Here is a 26254-nt window from a genome sequence, read left to right on the forward strand (position 1 = left end):
ATCAATAAATACATCCTGATACTGGTTCACTAGGTCATGGACTAAGAATACCATCAGTCTAGAAGCTCTGTTCGGGAGGTAATATAGTAAGAAAAGCACACAGACACCTGGCAGTTTGAAGACTGCCAGTGACTCAGCTGTTCAGACATCTAGTGGAAGTTCATTAAACCATCTAGGTGCAGGACAGAGAAGAGTGTTGATGCAGGTCTTCCTTGTACCCTGAGAGATGGTGGGAGCAGTTGAGCAGTGCTAGAGGACCGGAGGGAGTGTAGTGCATTGTGGGGTGTGATAAGTGCTTTGAGGTAAGTGGGTGCTGGTCCGTTTCTGGCTTTGTAGGCAAGTGTCAGTGTTTTAAATCTGATGTGGGCAGCTACAGAAAGCCAGTGAAGGGAGTGTAGCAATGGAGTGGTGTGGGAGAACTTAGGAAGGTTGAAAACCAGTCGTGCAGCTGCATTCTGGATCAGTTGCAGAGGTCGAATGGCGCTCAGAGGCAGACCTGCCAGGAGCGAGTTGCAGTGGCAGGTACAGCCTGTATACATGTTATAGTCATGTGACCTCCTGATGCACAAGCTCGACTTGTGGCCACGCCCCCTCACAACCAGTACTTACTGTATAATAAAGGGCAAAGCAATCCGTTTGGATTAAATATATAAGGTGTGTGTAGTAGGCTACTTTTAGTGCAACGACCATGCGTACATCGTGAAGACACGCCCATCTGTGGGATTCATACAGAGAGCCCTGATCCTGTGTGATTTTGCTCAGAATCACTACAAACATCCTCCAACAACATTACTTATGTCAGGACCAGAGCAGGATTTGAACCCAGGATCTCTGGGTATAGGTCTAATGCTCTACTGGTGGAGCTAAACATAGATGAGAGGACCCAAAAGCAGAGGCTGGTATAGGAGTAGTTTGAATGGTTTAATAGGGGAAGAGCAAAAAATGACAAGGAATGTCAGCAGGGTGACTAGTAGCAAAAGGCAAAAAATCCAAAAGGGAAAAAACAGGCAAGCAAAAAATTCAAACAATGTAACGCTCAGAAGACATCAAAAATAAAAAACAAAAGCTAGGGCAAAAATTCCAACAAAATACAAAAAACAGGGCAAAGATCCAAGGCAGGATTTTAGCAGTCACAGTCCATAAAAAAACTAGCAAGGTAGTCATACATGACAAAAAGCAGAAGAGCAGGGCAGAGACTTACACAAGGCCAAAACCAAGGCAAAGACTGAGCAAAGACTCGAGCAAACAGGGCAACTGAAACACATTAACTAGTCTGGAGCTCTAATAGAAAGTCCTCAGGGTCGCCATCAGGTGGCCAAAAAGCAGAATACAGTCTGAAACCTGACAACTTAAGTCCGCAAAATTAATCCTGTCTGAATACAGCTTTAGAAACAAGATTTTCTGATTCTGATGTTGATCATTACCATTTAATGCAGGGAATTTTTAATTATATAAAATCCCGGCACTGCCAAGCTGCCACTGTTGGATTCTTGAGCAAGTTCTTTAAACTTCATCTGCTCTGCTCAACTGTAAGTCACTTTGGATAAATGTGTCTGCCAAATGAGTAAATGTAAATGATTGTTCGCATCCTCATTTTAGCAGAGTGCTTTATCGTTTTTTCCCTAACAAAAACTTATTTTAAGCATAATGCAAAAAAAAGGGTTGTCGTTTTATGTATAAGGTAACATACATGCTGTGTGAAGTTTTTTGCTCATGCTGCAGGAGATTAGATTTCTTCCTATTTTTAAGCTGTTATTTATCTTTAAATTTTGTTACTGTAATAATTAACACAGTAACAGTGATGATAATGATCATGCCCACTGCTATGTTAATGTATTTGCCTACTTTGAATAATATAGATAAAGTTTTTTTTTTTTCACTATTACATCAGATCCTCAAGTCTCTAGTTTGATTTTTCAGAAAATAAATGTATGAAGTTTGAGTGTAACAGCAGAGGGAATGTATGTTCATGTCTTCAAATACAGAAAATGTGTTGAGGTCTGCTGCAAAGAACAACATCGCCATCCAGTGATGGAAACCTGAACCTCTGTACGTTTTCTCTTCAATTACTGAGCAGTTGTAATAAAGCATCTGGTTAATCAGGCTACTCTGGATGTGAATTCATTTACGTCTTTTAACCATCATCCTCCCAAAAAAGAAAAAAATCACACACTTTAGAACATAAACACAATTTTATTGTTCTAGAAGTTTAATGTGAAACAAGTCTGAGGCCTTAAAAATAAAACCCCATCATTCTGCAGAGGAAGTAACTGTAAAAGATGTGCTTTAACACAAAGAGACTGGAAGTATTTACTAAATATGCCGTGTATACAGACAAGTGTGTGTTGGTTTCTGTTACAGGTTGTGTAGGTTTCATTTGTGTATCAGTTGTATTTATACAGCAAAAGTAATAAATAAATAGAAATTAAGAATCGTTTCTAAACCAACTTCAAAAATTGCTCCATGACTGAAATTCCAATAAATGTAATAAATGGCTAAGTTGTCTATCTTGAAATTAAGCTCAAATGCAACACAAAGGAAATGTAAGTGATGTGTAACTTTTTCATCTCACACAGGAAATTCACAAGAAGAAGACTATGTTGAGCATGAGGTGTGAAACTGTGATCAGCTGATTGCTATTAGACGTTAGCATAGATATCAGAATCGTCCTCCTTCTGCTGGACATTAGCGTAGATATCAGAATCGTCTTCATTCTGCTGGACATCAATGTCGATATCAGAATCGTCCTCCTTCTGCTGCTCAGTGTCGACACTCCTGCGCTCACACAAAAACCTGTTTGAGACACAAACTACACGTTAACTGCTGTTTACTACTAAATTAACAGTTTGGCAGTACAGCTTGTGACATGTCAAAATTGTATGCTTTTATAAAGACATTTTTTGTTTCACAAAAAGATTGTGAGTTTTTAAGACTGTTTTACCTCCTGTTGTAAATCACAGCTGGGATAGCTACAATGATGAAAATCAGTCCGGCTGTCAACACAACAATGATCCAGATTGGCCAGTGATCAGGATTTTCAGGATTTTCACCTGTTAAAAAACAACAGTATTTAACATGTGAATACTTAACTAAACACGTCACATTATTTCCTTCAGTAATAACTAGAGACAGTCTGATATTTAAACTTCAGGAATGTTGTGAGCAGATGGACCCACCCTCGACCTGAAGGCTGATCGTTTCAGATCCTGACGCCTCGTTGGTTTTCCAAGTGCAGGTGTAATTCCCAGAATCCCTCACGGTTAGAGCAGGAAAGTGAAGAACAGGTCCTGATGTGTTTAACTGCTCGTTGTTCTTAGACCACACAAACTGTGAGGAACTGTGTGTGCAGTTCACATCACATGTCAGATTTAACGAGTCTCCTTCTTTATAGGTTCTGTTTCCACTGAGCCTGATTAGTGACACCTTTAAATCTTTTTTCAGAGAGCAGGAAAGACTCCACGTCAGTGACTTTGTGATTTCTCACAAAGCTGAAAATGTATTATTGAATAATAAACATCAGCTAAATGAGATTTCTTGATAAAATTAAAGCTGATCTTGGCAATGGATTCAACAAGTTCACAACAAGAAATATTTGTAGAACTATAATTTATTCCTATAGGTGAGGAGAGTAAACTATAAGACAAGGAATAATTTGGATTTTTATTTTAATCATTAAAATTTACCTGCAACTTGTAGAATCACTCCAGGATCACCTGTGTATCTGTCACTAGGCTGAACAGTTATAAATCTGAATTTGTACTCTCCAGAATAACTGGACTGTAGATTGTGGATTAACAAAGTGCAGTTTGATTTGTCGTCTCCAACGTACTCAAAGTCTGACTTGGTGTTTGATGCGCTATTATAAACATACGGTGGGTCCAAACACCTTCCTTTGTTTGAGTTCATTGAGCACCAAAGCTTTTGCGTCACCTGAATATTGGAATTTGATGTTGGATAAGAATAACTACAGGGAATGGAGACACTGAATCCTCTCACAGCACATATCAGCTTATCGGGATATTTCACACTCAAATCACTGAGAACACCTGTGTAGAGAAATAAATGGAGATTAAAATAGATTGATGAAGTTACACTGATATATTGTTTTATACAGTATATTGTGTGTATTCATGTGTGTTCATCTGATACATATATACAGTCATGGGAAAAAGAAAGTACAGCTTCTTCAATTCTGTTTTTAATTATCAGGGCCTAAATGACAACTGTGTGGTCTTCACCAACTTCAATAAACAAATAACCTCAGGTGACAAAAAAAAAAAAACAACCCAGATTTGTAATCATTTTGTCCCCAAAACTTAAACCAACATTCAGAAAACAGGTGGGGAAAAATAAGTACACCCTACATGTCACATGTAAAACCACGTTTAGCAACAACAACAAAGTAAAACATTTTCTTTAGCAGTTTTTCAGTCTCTCGTGTCGTTTTGGAGAAATTCTGGCCCACTCTTCTTTACAACGTTGCTTCAGTTCATTGATGTTTGAGGGCATTCGTTTATCCACAATTCTCTTAAGATCCCACCACGGCATCTCAATGGGGTTGAGATCTGGACTTTGACTTGGCCATTCCAACACCTTCATTTTTCTCTTCTTTAGCCATTCAAATGCCGATTTGCTGCTGTGTTTGGGATCATTGTCCTGTTGCATGACCCAATTTCAGCCCAGCTTAAGCTGTTGGACAGATGATCTCACATTTGTCTCAATAATATTCTGGTATAACGTGGAGTTCATCGTTGTCTCAATGACTGCAAGTTTCCCCTGCTCCTGTGGTTGCAAAACAAGCCCAAATCATCACCCCTCCTTCACCATGTTTCACAGTTAGTATGAGGTGTTTGTGGTAATATGCTGTGTTTCATTTTCACCAAACATGGCACTGTGCATGATGACCAAACATCTCCACCTTGGTCTCATCAGTCCAAAGGATATTGTTCCAGAACTTTTGTGGTTTGTTCAGGGTACTCAATCTTCCATGAAAGTCATACTTGTTCAGTCTTTTTCTGATTATGCTGTGATGAACATAAACATTTATTGTGCTTACAGAGGCCTGTATGTCACATGATAGCTCTGGGGCTTTTCTTTATACCTCTGAGCATTAAAGGGTCTGTTCATAGACTAAATTTGCTGGGACACCCACTCCTGGGAAGATTGGCAACTGTCTTGAAGGCTCTCCTTTTGTAAACAATCTGTCACACTGTGGAATGACAAATTTCAAATTGTTTGGAGATGGCCTTATAACCCTTCTCAGATTGAGAAGCAGCAACATTTATCCATTAATACTTTTTCAAAATGTTCCACGCAACTATTTATACTATCTTCAAAGTCTCATGTGTCTCTCTGCACTCTTTCAAAAGCTAATCTCAGAAGCAGCAATGTTTCTTTCGTGAAAAGCTCCTTCAGCACACACCAGTCTATTTCTAAGTTATTCTTTTAACTTACTGCATGATTTTGCTGCCATCAGAAAGACTTTCCAAAAGAAGCAAAACATGACAAACATGACTCCTCAAAAAATCTTCATCTTAATATTACCTCTGGAAAAAAACTGACTTTCCTTACATGATGATATGAATGGTTTTATGCACATGGCAACCTGTCTGAAATGTAGTACAGCTACCTGGGGCTCAGTCTTTTCTGTCTGTTAGTTAAAGGTCAGAGGTTAGATGAACAGCAGGAGTCTAGTGGGTGCTCTTGTGTTCTTTGTCTTATCTGTTTTTGATCTATAATCACACTATTCAGTGTCACCCAGATGAGGATGGGTTCCCTTTTGAGTCTGGTTCCTCTCAAGTACCCTTGCAGCTGTCACCTCTGGCTTGCTCATTAGGGATAAATTTATAAATTTCAAATTTATATATTTCTGTCCAGCTTTTTTTGTAACACTGTCCATTGTTAAAAGCGCTATACAGTACAAATAAAATTAAATTGAATCTTGATCTTAAATCTCGAGATTTTAATGATAGTTAATTATTAATGTTGTTTTGTTTCTTAATATAAGATAAGATAACTTACTTAATCACCACCATTGGAAATCTTTCATCAGCTTGAAATCAAACATTCACTAACATTAGACAGTATAATGTGTTTGTGCAAGTGTATAATCCAATAACTGACCGTACACACTGCAACATCAATCAGCAAACAGTTAAAACTCTGAACAATAATTCTGTGTAAGAGTGAGATGCTGCTTCATACCGGACAGCGTGAGCAGAATCGTAGCCAAGTGCAGCATCTTCATCTCTTCTTCAGTAAGAACTTCACACACTCAGTGTTGGGTCTATGTATATACACTGAGCTCACTCACTTGGTCATGAAATGTGAGAATTAAAAGTACTTCCTGGAATAATAGAATATACCCAATATAGCTACAAACTAAGCCACCACAAGAGTGTCAAAGCATTAAGACAGGAAGACAAGCAGAGGCCTCATGCATTGTCTTTGTCACACACACACACACACACCCACACCCAGAAGTTTTTAAAAAACAATTATGATTCAGAAATACACTGTATGGCCAAAGTATGTGGACACTTGACTTTCACATATGATCTTGTTGGACATCCCATTCCGAAAGCATGGGCATTTACATGGAGCTGTTCCATCTCAGCAGTATAGATCCTGATGCATAACAGAGGAGCATTCTGAGTTAAGATCATGTGATAGTCAGTACAAGAGCTCAGTGTGTGTGAACAGAATACATAAATAGATTTGTTTCCTATTGTTTTTTTCTTCATTTATTTTTTATCAGTTTTAAATAATGCATTTTGAATCCTGTATTAGTTTTTGATTAACTGGCACTATCCACATTGGTTATAAATCTGAATTTGTACTCTCTGGAATAACTGAACTGCACATCGGGGATTAAGTGCAGTGTGATTTGTCTCCAACATACTGAAAGTACGACTTGGTGTTTGATGAGCTGTTAAACATGCGGTGGGTCTGTACACTTGCCCATTTTTGAGAATCATCAAGCAACAAAGTTATGTGGCAAGGTAGCTCACTAATACTCAAGAGATAGAACTCAAGTGCAGAGCAGATAAGGAGGATAAACAGAAACCTCCAAAATAGAAAATAAATGAGCTCAGGTCAACACACATTTTTGCTGGTTATGGAGAAAAGTAACAAACTAAAAAAAAGCTCCTAAAATACACAAATAAAACATCACCCAGAATCAGATTCAAAATCACAATCTCTGGGTTAGAAAGCAAGCACATTACCAGTGTTCCATGAGAAGGACTGAAATCAGAAGGGGAGCTAGGTTTAAGGCATATGAAGCCTAGCTTTCACCCTACAGCAAACCAAAACAAAGAAACCCAGATGAGCTAGCAAGAATAGGAACAAAAGAGAAACTAAAGGCGCAAACTGAGGACCATCAGGGGAGAAACCTCTGACTGCTCAATACAGAGAGCTAACTAGGAAAAGAAAGAGGTTTTTTCCCCCCACAAGAAGGAAGCTGAAGACATGAGAGGGTGACTAGGTTGACATGGTGAGGCCAACCCAGCACAGAGGAAAGGACCAGAGAACCACTCTAGTTTTCAAAATATCAGCTTAGTCTTGCACTCACAGGATAAACTCAAGAGCAACCTGTAAGCAGCCCTTAAATAGGCCAGTCACAGGTGGAGCAGGTTACCACTAATTACTGAGAGGCAGCTCTCTGTCTCCCTCTGGTGGCAGTCTGGGGCCATGGCAGCTGCCCCTTTCACCAAAGCATTTGTACAACCTGATAATTTGACTGTGGATAATAGTAACTAGAGAGAATGAAGATACTGAATCCTCTCACAGCACAAACCGGCTCAGGATATTCCACAACCCAGTATCTCTGCATGAGATCACCTGCAAAATAAGTGTGTAGAAAAATCATTCCAAACCTAAAGAAGAAAGAGACTGATAAAGTGTCAGTCATATCATTTGTAATCTTTAAGTCCTCTACAACACATACAAAATTCAATCCTATTTTAAATATTATTTTTAAAAAAATCTTTTTTTTAAATAGAGCATAAAGATTCTTATAAAACATCTCTGTAAGCTCTCGCAAATAGTTGATGATCATAACAGTGATTCTTAGACACCAGGGCATGGACAGTTATAGTGACGACTTTTAATTACTCATTTTATTATTATTTTGTTTTTCTGTAAGTAGATTTTTAATGATGACTGGGTTATTTAAAAAAAATAAAATCATGGTAACCATCGGTCAGTCAGTGTTTACCAGGCATTTCCCAGTTCTTTGACCCCACAGATTGCTGCTTATGTCTAGTCTTTTATTGTTTAATACATCATCAGCATTGTTATAGGCATTACAATCAAAGTTTGTAATTATATTTATAACTATAAATGGATAAAGTGTGAATTGTCATTTAGTAAACTGTTTTCTACAGAAACCCTTATAAACAATGTTTATAAGGGTTCAGTGCTACATAGATTCTGGTGTGACTACTTTATGACTATGTCTGCAATTCTTAAAATTAAAATTGATGTCTGCCCTGCTATACCAATTTTTGGGGTGCTGTTGGATTTATCTCGGTACAACACAAAGCAATTAGATGCTCTGGCCTTTACATCTTTAATAGCCAGCACCGTTTGTTGCTCCTTTGGAAAACCTCCAGACCATCAGCTGTATCTCAGTAGCTTAAAGTCACTGTAGTTTTCATCCTCCTTTTCTATCTATACTACGTGGAGTGGGAGGGGTTTGGGTTTTTCTTTGTTGTCTTGGTTTGCTGGTTGTGTTTGGAATAGCTGTGGCATCAGGTTATTCTCTTTCCATGTTATTTATTAGATTTGTAAATTTGTGTACTGGTAGAGGAGGTAAATTGCTTTAATGTATTAAATATAAATGCTTTTCCTAATTAAAAAAAAAAAAGACGCAAGATAACGAAACAGCTTAACATGGCTTAATGTGTTAAAACAGTAACCGAGAAACACCATATTTGATTAAATTTAATTTAATTTGTGTTTTGCGTTGGGAACATCACACCAGCCTGGCACTGATTATTTTCCTATAAAAGCATGCCTCCAAATATTTTATTCCTTACATTGTAAATAAGTATCATCAGCACTTAAATGTCTTAACCATCCTTTATTTAAGACATTATAAAATTTAATTCAAATGCAATACACAGCAAGTGCTTATGCTATATATTTTTCAATTTTTTTCAGCCCACAGGGGATGAAGTTAATGAGGTGTGACACTGTGATCAGCTCGTTGTTATTGCATAGATAGCTATAGATGTACATTAGCATAGATAGGACAACCATTCTTCTGCTGCTGTACATTAGCATAGATAGCACAACCATTCTTCTGCTGCTGTACATTAGCGTAGATAGTAGAATCGTCCTCCTTCTGCTGCTCAGTGTGGGCAGACCTACGATCACACAGAAACCTGTTTATTAACCACAGAATACATGTTAATTGCTGTTTTTAACTCTTTGGCATTACACCTCTGAGTGAGATGTTCTGTGAGTGAGATGTTGTTTTCACCAGCAGACTGTGAGTGTTTGAGACTGTATAGATTGCATTTTATAAAAAAATAAGCAGTTTTAAGAGTTTTACCTCCTGTAAATCACAGCTCCAGTCACTAAAATAAAAATCACTCCGACTATCACCAAAACAATGATCCAGATTTTCCACTGATTTTCTCCTGTTGAAATTAAAATAACAATATTAAATTAACATGTGAATATTTAACTGAACACAAGTCACTTTATTTCCTTCAGCAATCATTAGAGACAGTCTGATATTTAAACGTCAGGAATGTTGTGAGCAGATGGACCCACCCTCGACCTGAAGGCTGATCGTTTCAGATCTTGACGTCTTGTTGGTTTTCCAAGTGCAGGTGTAATTCCCAGAATCCCTCACGGTTAGAGCAGGAAAGTGAAGAACAGGTCCTGATGTGTTTAACCGCTCATTGTTCTTAGACCACACAAACTGTGAGGAACTGTGTGTGCAGTTCACATCACACGTCAGATTTAACGAGTCTCCTTGTTTAAGGTTTCCGTTTCCACTGAGCCTGATTAGTGACACCTTTAAATCTTTTTCAGAGAGCAGGAAAGACTCCACGTCAGTGAATCAGGACTGAGAGGGTGTTAATAATTATACTACAGTGGGCAATACAGTTGAGAATTAAAATCTGAGTTCACCAAAATAGCCATTTATTCTGATAGTTATAAATAATCAAATTCATTTTTCACAAACAATTTGTCCAAACTGTGTTTTTACTGAGTGAATGCAGTAGAGATTATAAAGCATAACATACAGAGGAGTATTCTGAGAGTCAGTATCATGTGATAGTCATTAAAAGACTCAGAAATGAATACTGTGAGCATACACCTAAATGAAATATAGCAATAATGTGTGTGAACAGAATACATAAATACACAGATTTGTTTCCTACTGTTTTTTCTTAAACATCTAGATGTTTTTCTCAGTTTTTAATAATGTTTTCTTGAGTCAATTACTTCAATTATTCTTGAATTAATTAAAAGCTAATCCTGTATTAGCTTTTAATTAATGATTATATGATTTAACTAATTAACTAATTTAACTCAGATTTTTGATGCAACTCTAAGTTCAAAAAGAGAATCTTGCCTTTGCAGAGCTATACATTTATTCCTAAAGGCTTGGAAAGGAAATTATACTGATGAAAATTTTTCATTACTAAATTTTACCTGCAACTTGTAGAATCACTCCAGGATCACCAGTCCATGTGCCACTGGTTACATTATTGGTTATAAATCTGAATCTGTACTCTCCAGAATAACTGAACTGTAGATTGTGGATTAACAAAGTGCAGTCTGATTTGTCGTCTCCAGCGTACTCAAAGTCTGACCTGATGTTTGATGAGCTGCTATAAACATACGGTGGGCCAGGACACTTATCTTTGTTTGAGTTCATTGAGCACCAAAGCATTTGTAACACCTGATAATTTTGTGGATAATAATAACAACAGGGAATGGAGACATTGAATCCTCTCACAGCACAGATCGGCTTATCGGGATATTTCACACCCCAATCACTGCTCTGAGTGAGAACACCTGCAAAATAAGTGTGTAGAGAAATCTGTGAAAATTGCAAAGTTAAAGACTAAAACAGAAGAATAAAGTGTCGATTTTTGTTTTGTCAATTTTGTTTTAAATTATTGTTTTGTTCCACTACAAAATGCTGCTTCTATGTCAAAAATGTTTATGTCTTTCAAAATAGAGCATAAAGATTCCTATAAAACATCTCTGAAGCTCTCTCAAATAGTTAATGAGCATAACAGTGATATGGAGATATCAGGACTTGGTGTCACATGGTACAGCGGATCCTCCACAGAAAGGGATTTAAAAAACATGTGTAATCATTGATATGAAGGTTTCTGTTAGGAAACATTTATTTAACTTCTGTGGAAGGAGTCTCCAATGTAACAGCACCACACACATTCTTTTATTCCTTACAAATAAAAATTAAAGCTGTAATTTCCAGAATCTGTCCATGTCCTAGTTCCAGCAAAAAGTTAAAAACTGAACACTGAACAGTTTATTTCATACCTGACATGGTGAGCAGGATAAACACCAAGTGCAGCATTTTATTGCTCCTATGCAGCTGGAGATCAATACAGGCAGCTTTGTGCGTGTATGTGCGTGTGTGCTGATATGCATAGCGCAGTGATAAATAAATGAGAAGTGAGAACTAAATGTTGTTCCTAAAAAATGTCCAAAAGGAGAAGTATACACACGCAGTACCTGTAATGTGTCTGCCAGGCAAAATCAGTGTCAAAACATAACCAGGTGAGCGAGATAAGTTAATGAGGCGGGGTAAAATTTGATAATGACTGGTAAGATGAGTGGGCTTAATCAATAATCACTAAAACACACTTGGTACTGTTGATACAGCAGCATGTTACATGATATAGCCAGTGGTGGACAGGACGGGACACCCCCCGCGTGGAGAAGCAGCACGAAAGCATGATCCAGTAAAATTCTGCTCAGATTTGTACAACATCAATGCGTAATGAGTCCTTCATTCTGGTGAAGCTTTCTGCTGTGGTGAAGCAATAGAATTGGAGTTGACCATTACAGAAAAATCATGATCAGTGTCAGATGTTTTTCACGTGAGCAACATGTGGTCTGACGTGAAGGTGCATTTCAACATGTCATTATGAACTCAGTTAGATCTGTGACATCATGTCAATAATATGCGAAAGTAAAAGAACCATTCGAAATGTTTGTTTTAAAAATGGCATTAAAAATGTGTCTAAAAACCATTTTACATATGAATCGTGTGATTATAAACATGTCAGGTTTGTGTGACTTTCAGAGATACAACTGAGACAGTGCATCGCAGCTTGCTGCATATGGGGCTGCGTAGATGCAGAGTGGTCAGAGAGCCCATGCTGACCCTGTCCATCGCTGAAAGCTCCTACAATGGGCACGTGAGCATCAGAACTGGACCATGGAGCAATGGAAGAAGGTGGCTTGGTCTGATGAATCACATTTTCTTTTACATCATGTGGACGGCCAGGTGCTTGTGTGTCGCTTACCTGGGGAAGAGATGGCACCAGGATGCACTATGGGAAGAAGGTAAGCCGGTGGAGGCAGTGTGATGTTCTGGGCAATGTTCTGCTGGGAAACCTCGGGTCCTGGCATTCATGTGGATGTTACTTTGGCACGTATCACCTACCTAAACACTGTTGCAGACCAAATACACACCTTCATGGCAACGGTGTTCCCTAATGGCAGTGGCCTCATTCAGCAGGATAATGTTTCCTGCCACACTGCAAAAATTGTTCAGGAATGGTTTGAGGAACATGATCGGCCTCCAAATTCCCCAGATTTCAATCCCATCCAGCATCTGTGGGATGTGCTGGACAAACAAGTTCTATCCATGGAGGCCCCACCTCACAACTTACACGACTTAAAGGATCTGCTGCTAACGTCTTGGTGCCAGATACCACACACACCTTCAGATGTCTCGCGGAGTCCATGCCTCGACCGATCAGAAAGGTTTTGGAGGGACCTACACAAGATTAGGCAGGTGGATTTAACGTTATGGCTGAATGGTGTATGTGTATCATTATATATGTACCGTTATATGTGTGTCGACATGTATGGATCATATCTGTAATTTGAGGCATTTCTTCAAATTCATTTCTTCATTTCTTCTTTTTTTACTGAGTAATTCAGAGTCTGTACTACATAATATGCTTTATGATTGTGTGTGTGTGTGTGTGTGTGTGTGTGTATGAGAATTATATGCATAAATTCAGATATAAATTAAACAAGTTTTATCTTGACGTTTGTAGTGTCTCTGCTGTTCACAGAACATCAGCATATTAACGTCTGGTCCTTAAAGACACTGAATGGGATGTGTACTCAGACTGGACTTTATTTAGAGCTGTGTGGGTTTTAATAATGTAATAGTGAATATCTAGTATCTAGAGTATCTAGTAATGTAGTATAATTTATTCACAGTGCACACACAGTGACACCTGCTGGTCGTAAGGATGCATTGCTATCAATGTAGATACACTGATACTGGATTTTAGATGTGATGCATCATGCATCTGGATTTTTTATTATAATTATTATTATTATTATTATTATTACAACATTATAATAACCAAGACTTAATGTGGAAGTTGGGGGCGTTAAATGCTAAATGCAAGATGATGCAAGTGAAGTTGGACTGCACTACATCATGTGCACCAGCAGATGTCACTTGTGCACGTTGTAAAAGAAGAGCTTTGAGAAGATAATTAGTTTTCGATGGTTTAAAATGTTTAAAGCGTCAGAACTCAACTTCCGGGTTTAGCTTCGTTGTTATGGTAACGTGTGGGCGGGGCTTGCCTTCCCAAATACCCTCCGTAAATCCCTCATCAGCTGGACACCTCTGGGCGACAGATTACTCTCTGCCCGCTTCCTCCACCAGCAGGGCAAGATGACAGTAATTGTTGCCTACGCCCCCACTGATGTCGCTGATGAAGATGTGAAGGACGCCTTCTTCGACTAATTCCATCAGGCTGTTGGCCAAGCCCCACCACACGACATTACCATCATTCTCACTGATGCCAACACCACTCTGTCCAGCAGTGATCGGACCACCGGCTCACCTGTCGGCACGACCTTCGTCGACAGAACCACAAACGATAATGGTAACCGCCTTCTCCTTCTCTGCCACCACAACAACCTCTGCGTCGCTGATACCTGGTTTCCCCGGAAACAAATCCATCATTGGACATGGTACAGCCCAGATGGCAGAACCAGGAAAGCACTGGACCACATCCTCATCTCTCGACGCTGGAAGTCGTTTGTCACCAACTGCCGTGTGTACAGAGGAGCAGAGCTTGGCAACACTGACCATCGTCTGCTGGTGGCTCAGCTTAAGCTAAAGATGCGAGCCAACCAGCACACCAAGACTCAGCCTCACCTGGACTCCTCCCTACTCAGTGATCCCAACATCGCCACAAATTTCAGTTGCTCCATCCGCCGCACCCTCGACAAACTGACAAAGTGACCGACTGGCAGACCTTTAAGGAAAGTGTCATCCAGTCAGCTCATAATGTCCTTGGATCCTCAAAATCATCCCCAAACAAGCCTTGGATATCGGAGACGACACTGGACATCATCGAGCGGCGGCGTGAGGCTCGGCTCCGAGGCAACCTGATGGAATATCGGCAACTGAACCGCCAGCACAATATGGCCATAGCTGAGGACAGGGAGAAGTTCTGGCAAGCAGAAGCGAAACACCTAGAGTCTGCGGCCAATAGCAACAACATGAGCCGTGTCTTCAGTCTGTTGCGCCAAGCCCGTAATGGCCCACGCATCAAGACAGCCCTGGTGAAAGACTCTGATGGCAACATTATTATGACCGAAGCAAACTGCCTCGAACGTTGGAAAGAGCCCTTCAGCCTCCTCTTGCAGCACAATAGCACCCCGGCTGATCCCACCATCCTAGTGGCTGCAAACGCTGTGGCCCCTAGTGACGCCTGCAGCACAGATCCTGTCACACCCATGGAAGTCAGAGCCGCTCTGAAAAAACTGAACAACAGGAAAGCCCCCGGCATCTATGCAATAACCGCCGAGATGCTAAAATCAGGCGGGGACAGCATTGTCGAGTGGCTGACCCACATCTTTAACCAGGAGTGGGAGACAGAGAGGCTTCCCAGTGACTGGACCAGAGGAGTCATCCTGCCCTTCTGGAAACGTAAGGGCGACAGGCTAGTCTGCGGCAAACACAGAGGCATTACCTTGTTATCCATCCCTGGCAAACTCTTCACCAGGATCTTGCTCACACGTGCTCTCCCAGCCATCAGAAGCAGCCGCCGTCCCCAGCAGGCTGGCTTCATGCTCAACCGCTCCACAATAGACCACATCTCCGCCGTTCGACTGCTCATAGAGAAGACCTATGAATTCCGTAAAGATCACCATCTATACGTGTCATTCGTAGATCTGAAGGCTGTCTTTGACACCGTCTGCCACTCTTCACTCTGGAGTATCCTACGGGCCCTTGGAGCACCACCTAAGATTGTTGCCCTGCTCAAGCTGCTTTACAGCAACGCACAGAGCTGTGTCCGTGTGAACGGCAGAGACTCTGACTGGTTTCCCATCTCCAGTGGCGTCTGCCAGGGCTGTGTGGCTGCTCCTGATCTCTTCAACTGCATCATTGACCATCTGATGTCTAAGGTTTGTGAACGGGTCCCCGGAGTGCCCTTTGGCAGTTACCACCTGACTGACCTGGAGTACGCTGACGACACCATCCTGCTCAGCACATCCTACAGCCAGCTGAGAGATGCTCTGGGCGTATACAGTGAAGAGGCAGAGAAGCTTGGCCTCCATGTGAGCTGGACAAAAACTAAGTTCATGCGTGTCGTTGATGGACCGGACCCACCTCCCCTTCAGCTTGGGGACAACATCGTAGAGCCAGTCAAGAACTTTGTATATCTGGGATCCACTGTGACAGATAACGGGGACCTAAAACCAGAGATTCTCCGCAGAAGAGCCCTGACCGCATCACCTCTGCAGTCTCTCTGGAAACCACTCTGGTGGCACCAGACCATCTCACGCAAGACGAAGCTCCGGATTTACAACTCCGCCGTACTCTCTATCCTGCTATATGGCTCGGAAACATGGCCCTTAAACAAGACTCTGGCCGCAAGATTAGATGGCTTTGATAGCAGGGCTCTCAGAACCATCGAAAACATCAGGTGGCCCCAGCGAGTCTCCAATGAGAGCCCGCACGTGCCAGCCCAGAGCATCTGGCCTGGTCGCACAACACCGCACCCGCTGGTTCGGTCATGTCCTCCGTCTCCCTCCTGACCATCCGACAAAAGCCATTCTCCAGTTTGACCCGAGGGCTGCAGGCTGGAGACGACCACGAGGCAAGCCCCGCACCCGGTGGCTTGACGTCGTCGCGGGGGACCTCCAACAATACGGAGTTGCTGTGGAGGATGCAGAGCAGCTGGCACAAGACCGCCAGTGCTGGAAAAAACTGGTGCATCTGGTCAGCTCAAAGCACCGGGATGGGTCACGCCCCCACCCCCCATTGCAGGAGCCCTAAAGAAGAAAGAAGAAAGTGGGGCGTTTGTAGCTTTTTTCTTAAGGGAAAATCGGTCATGCTGAATTTGAAAAAATAATAATGATAATAAAAACTGTCATTTTATTTAATAAATATATTGTATAGCTGTGGTTGTGTTTCCTAATGCCAAGCTAATTGAAATTGTTAGAAAGAAGTTAATGAAGTAGCTCCATTGTGGCTCTGAATAAAAGGACAGTAATGCAAAATGAATGAACACAAATGGCTAAAACATACATGAACGCATATCAGAGACTGGTCGAAGCTCTTAGCCTTCTATTTACTAAAACAAAAATCCAATAGGTCAAAGAAATAATATAAATTTTATTTACATGAAAGTCAAGACATACACAACTTAGCAATGGATCAAATCAGTATCATTACTAATGCTAGCTGCTGCTGTGTGAATAAAGTGGAGAAATCTGAGGAGAAAGCAGTTCTACGAAGTCTAGAGTCCAAGAGTTACATCACTGTTGTCCCTGCTGAAAAAAAAAATAAAACAAAAAAAAAACAATAGAAACCATCACAGAAATTCTAATGGTTTCCACTACAAATACCATTACAAACCATTAGCTAACCATTAAAACCATTACCATTACCATTATTGGTCCTTAATGGTATCCACTAGACAAAACATGGCACCAGTAGAAGGCAACAAATTGACAGTAAACCATTACAAATTCTGTGAGGGTTTCTATTGTTTTTATATAAATTTAAGTAACTATTTATTTAAGTAACAATTTTATTTCAGAAACACTCTTCTCAGCTCTTTGAAAGACTTCTGTTTAAAAGTTCCTGTTTCTTGATCAATTTCAAAGCATTTTTGACCCCCTATTGCTGAGTTTCACAGCAATGTATTTGTCTGTGTTAACACATTACTGCCAGATAGGCTTACAAATCTGCATTACTGAAAGTTTTTCAGCTCTACATACATGTCCACGAATTATATACTAGAAGATCCTGGATTTCTAGCATACAGATTAGCTTCTTTTGATTTGTTGTTGATAAAGCGATATGTTCCATGATATAGCCATTGTCTAAGAAGGTTTGGATTGCAGAATCTTACAATCCTTTAAAAACAGAACTAATAACATTTATTGTTTACTCTGTACAACAATAAACAAAACAAAAGTTTATATCTGTACCTTGGTTTAAAAAAAAAAAAAGAAATGTTTTAACTTAAAGATAAACTGGATTTTTGTGTTTTAGAAAAGCACCTGCATTAATAGTCACAGAGCATCAGAATTTATAAATCTTTAGGGGGGAAAAAAAAATAAGCAGCATAATCTCCCTGTGTCAGCGTGGGTTTCCTCTGGGTTCCCCAGTTTCCTCCAACATTCTGAGAAACATGCCGGTAGGCAGACTGGCTACACTAAATTGCTCTTAGGTGTGAATGAGTGTGTGAATGAGTGTGTGAAGGAGTGTGTCGTCCCATCCAGGGTGAATTTATTCCCGCCTTGCTCCCAGAGTTCCCAGAATAGACTCAGAATCCACCATAAGCCTGAACAGGATAAAGTGCTTACTGAAGATCAATGATTGAAAGAAGTCTGTTTCCCAAAACAACATAATTAATAAAGAGAAAATATCTGGAGTGACTATTAAAACAAATGAATTTTAAAGGCAATGTTCTGTCTAAGCGTGCATTTAAAGCAAACATCTGGACACTTTGTATGATATCAGTAAGCACTAAAATGGAATCATTGACATGCATTTTATTTTAACTCCCCACATGGGAAATATTTACAGGCCTGATGATGCCTGGTTGAACGAGATGTGAAAATGTGATCAGGTGTTTTTGACAGTGCTGTAGATAACACTGTCATCCTCCTTCTGTTGCTCAGTGTGGACACGCCTGAAACCCAAGCCACAAAACACACACGTTATTTGTCATTAAATGTTAAATAGCATATTTAACAGCATTGTGACTTGTGAACTGAGAGAATGAACATCCATAATACAGAGTGGACTTTAATAATGCTCCATTAATCTGAATCCAATCTATCACAGACAGCTTATACTGAATCGCATGTTGATGGTGATTAGTATGTGACTGTATTGGCTCTTACCCTTGCTTTAGTTTCTTGTCTTTGACACACACAGTCGCATAAGTCACTTCCTCCCTGCGCAACGTTTCATCATCCAATTGAGGAACGTGGTTTTGCTGTGGTTTTTTCTGTTTATCATGTGTGTTTTCTCCAACCTGGTAAAATAAGAAGTACAATTATCACCATCACTTCTAAAGTGTTCCTGTGTTCACACTCACGTTATCGCTGTGCTAGAACACGGAAAACCCTGAACTGTCCAGTGCTGAGTTTGTGATTTCTTTTTAAAGGTCATACCTGTACTTTCTCTGCACTTTTCTTACTGTTTTCATCTTGAGCTTCTACTCTCTTCCTAATGGAAACAGAAAAACACACAGTGTACAGCTACAGCTTTTAGAGTAAAATGTTTTTAAGTGAATTAACTTTATAATTCTGATTTACACATATCAATGTCCTGCCCACCGTGGCAGCCTTTTCTCAAATGGAATGTACAGTTTACTCATATTAAATATTGAAGTATATCACCAATAATTTTCTCAAGTTTAGTCAAGTATGCTGAGTCTTACCTCCTGTGGTAAATTACAGCTGCCACAATCACCAAAATCATGACAGCAATCACCAAAACAATGATCCAGATTTGCCATTGAGCAAAATCACCTGTTAAAAAGAAGTCAGCAGTATTTTACTAAACATGTCACTTGCTACAGGAGTGTGAGGGCACATCATTTTAATTTTACTTCAGTAATCATTAGAGACAGTGTGATATTTAAACTTCAGGAATGTTGTGAGCAGATGGACCCACCCTCGACCTGAAGGCTGATCGTTTTAGATCCTGACACCTCATTGGTTTTCCAAGTGCAGGTGTAACTCCCAGAATCCCTCACGGTTAGAGCAGGAAAGTGAAGAACAGGTCCTGATGCAGGTAAGCGCTCATTGTTCTTAGACCACACAAACTGTGAGGAACTGTGTGTGCACTTCACATCACACATCAGATTTAACGAGTCTCCTTGTTTAAGGGTTCCGTTTCCACTGAGCCTGATTAGTGACACCTTTAAATCTTTTTCAGAGAGCAGGAAAGACTCCACGTCAGTGAATCAGGACTGAGAGGGTGTTAATAATTATACTACAGTCGCATCCTAAAGTCTGAGTCAACAACACAGTCTTATATAATGTGCTTTGTTATTTTAAAAAAATTATATTTCTTGAAAAAGATTCCATCATTTTTATTAATATATGTTTTCTATGTAATGTCTACACCACAGAGCTGTTGAATTTTGGATTGTTATTGGTCAGAAGGTGTTGATTAATTTTCTATAACAGCAGCTCTGACAGTAGCACAGCTGCAAATCACAGGTTTCTATTAATGTGCTTGTTCTGTTATGAGAAAATAATCAACATCACGTCAGGCTGCATCACACCACCAGGTCATTGATTATTTTCCAATAACAGCATGCCCCATCATATTCTGTGATTAATTTATTAGCAGCTGAAAATATTTTTGATATCTGGTAGAATAAAAACACTCCTTCGCAGTGGAATCTTATGGAAAGTTCATTATGCACATAAAGAATATTTTATTTTAGCTTTTCTTTTTTAAACCACAGCATTTACCTGCAACTTGTAGAATCACTCCAGGTTCACCGGTCCATTTGCCACTGTCCACATTAGTTATAAATCTGAATTTGTACTTTCCAGAGTAACTGGACTGTAGATTGTGGATTAACAAAGTGCAGTTTGATTTGTCATCTCCAGCGTACTCAAAGTCTGACTTGGTGTTTGATGAGCTGTCATAAACATATGGTGGGTCTGTACACCTTCCTGTGTTTGTGTTCATTGAGCACCAAAGCTTTTGTGTCACCTGAATATTGGGATTTGATGTTGGATAATAATAACTACAGGGAATGGAGACACTGAATCCTCTCACACCACAGATCAGATTATTCGGATAATTAACACCCCAACCACTGCTCTGAGAGAGAACACCTGCAAAACCTGTGATGAAAAATCAAGTAAAGTTTTATTTTATTTCCTGATCAAATATCTCATTAAACTCCACTAAATTATTTTATGTCAGTTCCAAGTGCTTATTCGTTGTTGGTTAACACAACATAAAGTACAGTACAGTACAGTGCAACTGACTATATAAATGTTCACTTTTTTGCATAGTAATTGCTCTATAATGAGGTTATCATTACAATTCCTGCATGTTCTCCCACCCCAGACATTAAAAGGAACAAGTGCATTAGTTTATTTAATCACATTTTATTGGGTCCGAGCTGCTATGGTGAGAAACAGGATTAACCAATCGGGATCATGCGTTTTTATTCTGTTTCTGATTTTTCTGTTTTCTGTTTCTGCTTGCCAGCTAGCTACTCTCCGATCTCAGGTACACCGAGGTTACAGCTGATGAAGTGCAGGGTGTGTTATGTTAATTTAATTATTTTCTGTGGAACTGTCATCATATTTTATTTCCTACAACTATTATCGTTATTAAAATGGCAAAATTCGGTTGATTGTGTCTTAAATGATTTTATTTAGCACATTTCCTCAACTCAACTTTTTGAAATTAATTCCTTGCCATGCCACTGGAAACAAAGTTTAAATGTCATAAAATCTTTGCAATATCTCTCAAACTATTCTTGTGGCAGTGCCACAAGAAACCATACAGATACACTGACGATATTTTATGTTAAAAAGTTTGAAAGTTCTAAAATGACAGAACACCACAATAATTCTCATTACATCTCCATTAATGTAGCTTAAATCAAGTACTTGATCAGATACAAATTACTAGTTAATTAATATTTTAAAATACTTAATAAAGTATCCAATAACTGAACGTACAGACTGCAACATTAATCAGCAAAAAAGTTAAAACCCAAGAATGAAATTGTGTTTCATACCAGACAGCATGAGGGTAAACAAGTACAGCATCTTCATCGCTTCTTCAGCACGAACTACATGCAGTAGCTTTGTTTCTGAGTACATACTCAACTCGCTGATTTGGTAACCATAAGTGAGAACTGAAAGCTGTTCCAGAAAAAAAAAAAGTGATTACAACAGGGGATGTGGCTGGAAGCATCATGCACCATTTTTAAAGTGGGCACATACACTCCCAGACAACTCACTGTTTAATTTTTTTTTTTTCATTATAAATTCAGTGGAGAAACAACTCTGGTCCCTCAGCGCTCTGTTTGCCGAACATTGGGCTAAATCTTTCTGTTAGTACTTGGTATCTGAGACAGTTATGCTCATTTTTACAATACTGTTTTGTTTTTTAAAAAAATGTTAAAGAAGCTACAGCAGGTTTGCAGGTTTGGTATCGGTTTTCTAAGATGGAGAAATTCATTACTGCTGAAGGAAATAAAGTGGAATTAGCAACACGGAATGGCCAATTTAGCTAAAGAATCACCTCATCTCTGTGTTTGGATTCTCTCTTTCTCTCTCTCTCTCTCTCTCTCTCTCTGTTGTTCACTTGACTATTTTTCTTCGTCCTGCATCTTTTTGTCTTTTCTCACTTACTCAGTTGCTTCCTCTTTCTCTGTCTCTGTTCCCATCTTGTGGTTACACACTTGTTGCAGGCCCACTTACACCATACACGTTCTTTGAAAAAAAAAAAATCTTCAAGTGCACAAATTACCTAATATAAGTTTCCGTTTCTTTTAGTTTTTGTTTTCTACCAAATAATACTTTTTAAGGCAAGACACCACTGGTGGATAGGGTCAAATTTTTTTAAACAATAGATATCACATACAGTCATCGCCAGTAGATTGCTAATGTTATTAATAGTATTTTTTGCATTGGAAATTTTTCAAAAATTGACATTTTTTAAACAAATAAGCCATCTGATTAAATGTGCATAACTGTACATACTTAATAAAACATGAAATCTAGTATTTTGATGTTGCTAGAATTTAAATATTTATTTCTCATTGAAGACACCCAGAAAGGTTTAGCTGAAAATCATTTCTTTCTTTCTTAATTTTTTTAATAAAAAAAAACTAGCATCAATCTAACAGTAACCTATCAGGCAGGAGAGACAGTCGCAGGTAAAAGGATTTATTTTTACAACAGGCAAACAAATCCAATTTGTGAAGCAAAGTCGAAGTACGTCCGGCACGTCCGTGCTACCACGGCTAAAGGTAAGGTGCGCACTCGCTGTTTTCCTGGTGCTCGTGTTCTCGATGTCGCTGCACAGGTACCCGCGATCCTGAATGGGAAGAACATCGGAGCTGTGGTCCTCCATGCTGGCACGAACGACACCAGGCTGAGGCAGACGGAGATCCTGAAGAAGGACTTCAGAAGCCTGATTGAGAAGGTACGCAGCACATCGCCCACGACGAGGATCATCGTGTCAGGACCGCTTCCCACGTTCCAGCGAGGAATTGAGAGGTTCAGTAGGCTATTTGCTTTTAATGAATGGTTACAGTCATGGTGTCAAGACCAGAAATTACCCTTTATTGATAACTGGAATATTTTCTGGGAGCGTCCTAGGCTCTACCACACTGACGGCCTGCACCCAAGCAGAGCTGGAGCAGCGGTCCTCTCGGACAACATCTCTAGGACACTACGCACCATCTGACTGGTAAGCCATACCTTAGATTGCAATTATAATGGCCACTGTCCAACTCACCAGACTGATACAATTGGCTTAACCCAACCGTCTGCTAGCTGCCTAGAGTCGTCACCTAGGGTACATAGCATTGAGACTGTGTCTGTTCCCCGTGCTGTATTAAAATTAAGAAAGAATAAAGTCTGTTTTAGCAATTTAATAAACATACCTACATTAGATAATAATACTGAGAGTGCAGCCTGCACCTCTACTCTAAAGCTAGGTTTGCTAAATATCAGAGCTCTTGAGTCTAAAACGCTCTTAGTTAATGAACTGATCACGGACCAGGAGTATGACGCGTTATGTTTAACAGAAACATGGATTAGGCAGAACAATTATGTTGCATTAAATGAAGCTAGTCCGCCCGCTTATAGCTACATACATCAGCCTCGTTTAACCGGTAGAGGAGGAGGCGTCGCAGTTATTCATAAGGATAATCTGACCATCATACAGAAACTAGGACAAAACTTTAATTCATTTGAAGCACTTTATAGTAACATAAGTGCAGTCGCTAATGATAAGTCATCACAGTCCCTTCCGTTAGTTATTATCTACAGACCCCCAGGACCGTACTCTGAATTTCTTAGTGAATTTACAGATTTCCTATCAAACCTAGTTGTTTCTGTGGACCGAGCGATAATTACTGGAGACTTTAACATTCATTTTGAGAATATAGGCAACCCGCTGAAGATAGCGTTTACATCCATACTTGACTCATTGGGAGTCAATCAGTGTGTTGTAGGATCCACACATAAAGCAGGTCATACGTTAGACTTAATATTATCTTTTGGAGTTAATATAACAGATATAGTGATAATCCCGCAGTCTGAGGCAATATCAGATCACAGTCTGATTTCGTTTTGTGTGCGTCACAGTAGCATTGTACACACAGAACCGCGCTACCGATTTAGCCGTACAATAACACCTGCGACCGCGCAGAGCTTTATTAATCACCTACCAGAATTATCCGCTAATATAGGGTCACCTTCAGACCCTTTAGAACTCGAACAGGCGACAGAATTTTTAGAGTCGACATTCCGCTGTACCTTAGATAATGTAGCCCCACTTAGAAGAAAAACAATTAAAGATAAGAAACTCGCTCCGTGGTATAGTGACCACACCCGCTCTCTAAAACAGAACGCCCGAAAGCTAGAGCGTAAATGGCACCAGACCAAACTCCTAGCGTTTAAAATAGCATGGAAAGACAGTATTTTAGCCTATAAAAAAGCTCTAAGGCAAGCTAGGTCCACTTACTTATCAACGCTTATAGAAAATAATAAAAGTAATCCTAAATTCTTATTTAACACCATAGCAGAATTAACTAGGAATAAGACATCGACAGAAATTTCCACAATAACAGCATACAAAAGTAATGATTTCATGAAATTCTTTGATAGCAAAATTAAAAACATTAGGCAGGAGATACAGGCCCAAAGTCCAAATTATACAATAGACTGGGAGGATAGACTAACCATAGATCAGAGCTTAGAAAGTTTTACTCCTCTTGAAGAGAATGATTTAATCTCGCTCATCTCTTCTGCTAAATCATCAACCTGTCTATTAGATCCGGTACCAACACGTCTTCTTAAGCAAATAGTTGGAACCGTAACTGAACCCCTGCTTAAAATAATTAACTCCTCACTGAGCAATGGGTACGTTCCAAAATCACTTAAATTAGCTGTTATTAAACCACTAGTGAAGAAACCAGACCTTGACCCTAACAACTTAACTAACTATAGGCCGATTTCAAACCTTCCCTTTCTATCTAAAATACTAGAGAAAGTAGTAGCGCAGCAGCTAATTTCATATCTACAAAGTAATAATATCTATGAACTTTATCAGTCAGGTTTCAGGCCCCACCACAGCACAGAGACAGCATTAGTCAAAGTAGTCAATGACTTGCTATTAGCCTCTGATCGGGGTTGCATTAGTCTATTAATTTTACTCGACCTTAGCGCAGCGTTCGACACTATCGACCATAATATCCTTCTTCACAGACTGGAAAAGGTCGTAGGAATTAAGGGCTCAGCCCTCGACTGGTTTAGATCTTATTTAACCGATCGCTATCAGTTTGTAGATTTAAACGGTGACCACTCAGCACGTTATCGAGTAGAATATGGCGTTCCGCAGGGTTCAGTCTTAGGCCCACTGCTTTTCACGTTATACATGCTCCCTTTAGGTAACATAATCCATAAACATAATATTAGCTTCCATTGTTATGCTGATGACACACAGTTATACGTCTCAGCTAGGCCAGATGAGAATAGCCAGTTAAAGAAAGTTGAGGCATGTGCGATAGACATAAGAGACTGGATGCTAAGCAACTTTCTCCTGCTAAACCCAGAAAAAACAGAGGTTCTGGTACTGGGACCACAAGCCGCTAGAAGTAAGTTTAGAGATCACACTGTTACTTTAGATGGTCTCTCTGTTTCAAGTAGTCTAACAGTAAAAGATCTCGGTGTGATTATAGACTCTAATCTCTCATTTGAGGCGCATGTAGATAATGTAAGCAGGTTAGCATTTTTCCACCTCAGAAATATTGCTAAGATTAGAAATATACTTTCGCTAAGTGATGCTGAAAAACTAGTCCATGCATTTATCACGTCCAGATTAGATTACTGTAATGCTTTACTATCTGGATGCTCATCTAGATGCATAAATAAGCTTCAGATAGTTCAGAACGCAGCAGCGAGGGTCCTGACTAGGACTAGGAAGTATGAGCATATCACGCCAGTCTTATCTACATTACACTGGCTCCCAGTAAGATTCCGCATCGATTTTAAAATATTACTCCTAACCTATAAAGCATTAAACGGTCTCGCTCCGCAGTATTTAAGCGATATGTTAGTACCTTACGTTCCGCCGCGCCTACTTCGCTCTAAGGATGCAGGCTGTCTATCAGTACCACGCGTTGCCAAAACCACGGCAGGGGGCAGAGCTTTCTCTTACCAAGCCCCAAAATTATGGAATAGTCTCCCAGTTAATGTACGTGAAGCAGACACGGTCTCAGTGTTTAAGTCGAGGTTGAAGACTTATTTATTT

The 26254-nt window shown here is 39.7% G+C and overlaps 2 protein-coding genes and 1 long non-coding RNA gene across 3 annotated transcripts; all 3 read right to left on the reverse strand.

The window, feature by feature from the left end:
- Positions 1-2937: 2937 nt before the first annotated feature.
- On the reverse strand, positions 2938-6247 carry LOC128317190 (uncharacterized). The gene is made up of 4 exons (XM_053227829.1): positions 6205-6247; positions 3684-4046; positions 3177-3431; positions 2938-3050 (listed from the first exon to the last, which is right to left on the reverse strand). Exons 1-4 carry the CDS (start codon positions 6245-6247, stop codon positions 2938-2940), a joined length of 774 nt encoding a protein of 257 aa, XP_053083804.1.
- A 2842-nt stretch (positions 6248-9089) lies between these two features.
- LOC113533061 (uncharacterized) lies at positions 9090-10300 on the reverse strand. The gene is made up of 3 exons (XR_008300739.1): positions 9784-10300; positions 9560-9647; positions 9090-9371 (listed from the first exon to the last, which is right to left on the reverse strand). It is a non-coding gene; the product is annotated as an uncharacterized LOC113533061 (long non-coding RNA).
- A 6562-nt stretch (positions 10301-16862) lies between these two features.
- LOC113532917 (uncharacterized) lies at positions 16863-21626 on the reverse strand. Its single transcript, XM_026924640.3, has 7 exons — positions 21504-21626; positions 20212-20592; positions 19403-19657; positions 19167-19257; positions 18898-18952; positions 18625-18758; positions 16863-18410 (listed from the first exon to the last, which is right to left on the reverse strand). Exons 1-7 carry the CDS (start codon positions 21586-21588, stop codon positions 18344-18346), a joined length of 1068 nt encoding a protein of 355 aa, XP_026780441.1. The 5' UTR covers positions 21589-21626; the 3' UTR covers positions 16863-18343.
- Positions 21627-26254: the final 4628 nt, after the last annotated feature.

This window comes from Pangasianodon hypophthalmus, chromosome 22 (genome assembly GCF_027358585.1).
Source record: "Pangasianodon hypophthalmus isolate fPanHyp1 chromosome 22, fPanHyp1.pri, whole genome shotgun sequence".
Taxonomy (NCBI): Eukaryota; Metazoa; Chordata; class Actinopteri; order Siluriformes; family Pangasiidae; genus Pangasianodon; species Pangasianodon hypophthalmus.